The sequence below is a fragment of the Lipotes vexillifer genome, unplaced genomic scaffold, assembly GCF_000442215.2.
Source record: "Lipotes vexillifer unplaced genomic scaffold, Lipotes_vexillifer_v1.1 scaffold75, whole genome shotgun sequence".
Lineage (NCBI taxonomy): Eukaryota > Metazoa > Chordata > Mammalia > Artiodactyla > Lipotidae > Lipotes > Lipotes vexillifer.
Window position 1 is genome coordinate 2,447,976 of NW_006771517.1, and position 4,856 is coordinate 2,452,831.

The 4,856-nt window shown below is 37.6% G+C and overlaps 1 protein-coding gene across 1 annotated transcript; it reads left to right on the forward strand.

Moving 5' to 3' along the window:
- Positions 1 to 2,340: 2,340 nt before the first annotated feature.
- DEFB129 (defensin beta 129) lies at positions 2,341 to 4,655 on the forward strand. Its single transcript, XM_007472040.1, is given in 3 exon segments — positions 2,341 to 2,408; positions 4,055 to 4,480; positions 4,483 to 4,655. Coding segments are annotated over 3 exon segments (543 nt in total). The 5' UTR covers positions 2,341 to 2,350; the 3' UTR covers positions 4,542 to 4,655.
- Positions 4,656 to 4,856: the final 201 nt, after the last annotated feature.

Genomic DNA, 4,856 nt, shown 5'->3' on the forward strand with positions numbered 1-4,856 from the left:
TTGTAGCCAGAGCAAATAGTCAAGAAAAAGAGATAAAAGCCATCCATATCAGAAAGGAAGAAGTAAAACTGTGAAGATTTGCATATGATATGATATTGTATATTTTTAAAAACCCTAAAGGCTCCACCAAAGAAAAAAAAACTGGTAGAACTAATAAACAAATTCAGTAAAATTGCAGAATACAGAAACAATAAACAAAAATCTGTTGTTTCTATACACTAATAATGAACTATCAGAAAGAGAAACTAAGAAAACAATCTCATTTACAATTGCATCAAAAAATAAAATACTTAGGAATAAGTTTAACAAAGGAAGTGAAAAACCTGTACACTGAAAATTATAAGACATTGATGAAAGAAATTGAAGAAAACACAAATAAATGGAAAGATATGTCACGCTCATGGATTGGAAGAATCAGTATTATGAAAATGCCCATACTACCCATAGCAATCTATAGATTTAATGCAATCCCTATCAAAATTCCAACGGCTTTTTTCACAGAACTAGAACAAACAATTCTAAAACCTCTGTGGAACCACAAAAGACCCAAAATAGAAAAGCACTATTGACAAAGAACAAAGCTGGAAGTATTACACTCCCTGATTTCAAAATACATTACAAATCTATAGTAATCAAAACAGTACTGCATTGGCATAAAAACAGACATGTAGATCAACTGAACAGAAAGAATAGAGAGCCCAGAAATAAAACCACACATATATGGTCAATTAATTTACAACAAAGGAGCCAAGAATATATAATGGGTAAAGGATGTCCTCTTTAATTGATAGTGTTGAGCAAACTGTACAGCAACATGCAAAAGAATGAAACTGGACCATTATCTTACATCATACACAAAAATTAACTCAAAATGGATTAAAGACCTGAATGTAAAACCTAAAACCATCAAACTCCATGAAGAAAATATAGGCAGTAAGCCCCTTAATATCAGTCTTGGAGATGATTTTTTCAGATTTGACACCAAAAGCAAAGGTAACAAAAGCAAAAATAAACAGATGGGAGTACAACAAACTAAAACACTTCTGCACAGAAAAGAATATCATCAACAAAATGAAAAGGCAACCTACCAAATGGGAGAAAATGTTTGCAAATCATATATCTGATAAGAGGTTAATATCTGAATTATCAACATATAAAGAACTCATACAATGCAATAGCAAAAAAAAAAATCAATTAAAAAGTGGGCAGAGGATCTGAATAGACATTTTTCCAAAGAAGACATACAGATGGCCAACAGGTACATAAAAAGATGTACAACATCACTAATCACCAGGAAAATGCAAATCAAAACCATGATGAGCTATCACCTCACACTTGTTAGAATGTCTATCATCAAGAAGATGAGCTAGGTGTTGGCGAGGATGTAAAAGGTGAGGAGAAAAGGGAACCTATGTACACTGTTGGTAGGAATGTAAATTGGTTCATTCACTATACAAATAATATGGAGGTTCCTCAAAAAAATAAAAATAGAACTACCATATAATCCAGCAATTCCACTTCTGAGGATATATACAAATATTGAATCCTTATGATATACACTTGAAATTAATATAATGTTATATGTTAACTGTATCTCGTTTTTTTGTTTGTTTTATTTTGTTTTGTTTTTGCAGTACGCTGGCCTCTCACTGTTGTGGCCTCTCCCGCTGCAGAGCACAGGCTCCAGACGCACAGGCTCAGCGGCCATGGCTCACGGGCCCAGCTGCTCCGCGGCATGTGGGATCTTCCCGGAGCAGAGCACGAACCCGTGTCCCCTGCATCGGCAGGTGGACTCTCAACCACTGCGCCACCAGGGAAGCCCTATATCTCGTTTTTTTTAAGAAGTTAGAGTCATGCCAAGTACTGCCTTCCACAAACTCATTCAACAAGCATATTGAGTTCTCATGTTGATTCAGTACCCATACTGGCCATTGGAAATAAGAGTACAAAAAAGACAGAGTCTCTATCCTTCAGTCGTCTATGGTTATAGCAAGTTCTGCTCTTCTAAATCTCATACACTAAATGCCTTAGGCAAAACTAGGCTCACAAATAGTGAAGCAGATGTATTACTCTTGCCCTGAATAAACCTTAAGAAGGAGAGGTGTAAAGAGTCTGGATTTTCTTTCATATCTTATGTGTCTTATATTTCCCCCCCTAGGATCAAGAACAGGAAATTTGTTGCATGAGGTGTTCAGGAAAGGCTATTCTCAAACAGAATCATAGAAAACACAATTGCTGTGAGATTTGGCTGCATGTTACTGCTCATAGCCTAAGGCCATGAAGACGCCAATAAAGGCTGGAGCTCAAGAACACAAACCCAGATCCAAGGCTTCCTCTCTGGCACCCAGCCATGAAGCTCCTTTTTCCTATCTTTGCCAACCTCATGCTACAGTACCAGGTGAACACAGGTAATGTGAAATCCTAGGTTTAAGAGGGAGCGGTTTGAGGAAGCAGGGATTTGGCTGTCCATGATAATGGGAACCCAAAGAGACGCTAAAAAATGAGATGCCCAAGATATGGCTGAAAAGTTTATGTATTGCATCAGTCATACACCATCCCCCACATATCCCCATAGGCTCCAACCCCAGACTGTGTCTGATGGGGAAACACAGGAAGCTACAGAGAAAGTAGGGTGTTGTTTGTATACTCAGAAATTATCCAGCATATAAAATTGCCTTCTTGCCCTCTAATAGTTGTCATCTGGGACTCATTTTTGCTCTTTTTCTAATTTAAACCATCTCTTGAAGTAAAGGTTCCTATCAGTCTGTACCTTGGTATAATAAGGAGGAAGTCCTTACCCTTACACTCAGAAAATCTCCTCTCAGAATCCAGTAAACAGGTCTATGTTCTCCATCTCAAATTTTTCAGATTTTTATAGAATTTCATTTCTTCTCTCAGCTTTGTTTTATTAGAAATCCCCAAATTACCCATAGGAGCATCTAGGAACATATCATGGCAAAAAGCTGAATCAGAGCATTGGCCACTGTTTTTTGAAAAGAAGATAGAAACATTGAGACTTGTTTCAAAATACAAGAATCATCCAGATATTAAATTGGCAATGGGTTTAGGAAGGGAGAGAAAAAGAATCAAAGATGTTTCTCTTTTTTTTTTTATCTTGGGACCTTAAGAGAAGGGCTATAATATAAGCCAGTATGGCTGTGTCATCTTGGGTAAAGTCAAACTTGAGCCTCCAATTCCACATAAGATAGTAGGGTTAATCAGTGTAGCTGTTTAAAATACAAGAATTTTACAGTGTTGACTTCGGCGGGAAACAATATTGAAATGTATGTGAACATTAGGTGCTACATAAATCTCTTGTGCTTTATAGAAAATCAGTTGAATTGTTGAGTGAGGGAGAAGCTTCTTGATTTGGAAAAGAGAAATAGATGGAACAATGGGATAGAAAAATCATCCAGCAGATGAAGATGAGGTACTACTCTAAGCAGGGAATTCAGAGATATAGATAACAATGTGGGGGTTATCTTCATAGAGATGAGGTTAAGGCTATGATAATAAATAAGATCTCTGAGGGACAAAGTGTCCAGAGAGGCTGAAAATGATAGAACACCATGCCCCAGGAAACACAGGTCAAGCGATTGTCAAGGAGTGAGGTCATGGACCACTGAGTTTGGCAAGAACCCAGAACTTCTGAAAGTCCATTGATTCTCTTTTGAAATTCTTTCTTGAATTAGTTTTATGATAGATTTTACTCTTGTTGGTATTTCCTAGGATCATGGGGAGATATAGTGATATTCTACAAGTGTCTACAATTGGAGGTCTAAAATCTTACCCTGAAGCAAATAACTGCATTCCCTTTTCTTCTTTAGATGTTTTAAATTATTCAATGAAGGGAGACTAGAGATTTATTTTGGATTTCAGAGGTGTACAAAGACTCTCTTGGACTGCCAGTTGCCTCCACCAACATCCCTAACCACTGTACTTAAAATTTAGCATTAACAAACTCCCTCTGCCTCTATCCCTCTCGCTCCAGCAATTTTAACATCATATCTAGTTATTAACCTTAGCACTTTGGTTTTCTCTTTTCTTTGTGCAGAATACTTTGGCTTGGGAAGATGTGTAATGGGTTTTGGGAGATGCAAAGACCACTGCGCCATGGATGAAAAAGAGGTAGATAAATGCAAAAAGAAAAAATGTTGTATTGGACCAAAAGTGGTTCGATTGATAAAAAGCTACATACAAAATGAAATGCTCCACAGACTTGAAGAGCACTCTCAGGAAGTGCTAAAAATTGCCAAGAATTTTAGTGTTGTGATGCAAACAAAAAATCATATTTTAGCTCTTCTGCCCAAATTCAAAAGTGTCAACCCTTTTGCCAACATCAACACTAGCGTCATCCCAAATGTCACCACTGTGAAGTCTGCCACCACCAACCCCATGATCGCAGGAATGATAATACACACTGTTACTTCTACCAAGAGTGACACCAAAAAAAGAAGAGATTCAGCCACTGACTCCCCACCACCAGCACCACCACCATAGACACTGCCGACAACATGACTGGAGCTGGAAGAAGCAGATGAGCAGGGATGTGGGTCTTTCCTTTAAAACACCAAGTTCCTCTTTATCTTTGCTGTCTATAAACTGAGACATAGAACTGTTTCCTTTATCATCAGTCATTCAATAAACACTGTTTAAGCACCCACAGTTTACATAATGTTATCATTCTCTCAGGAGCCTCACAGAGGAGATAGAGCTAGAAAGAGATAGAATTTTAGTTTACATGCCCAGGAGAAAGCAAGCACCAGGAATGCTGACTACAACATTGAATTTGGCCCATGGATGGCCCAAAATAAGCCTCTGTAGTGAAGATTTATGGTTCTCATATTATGTGCTTT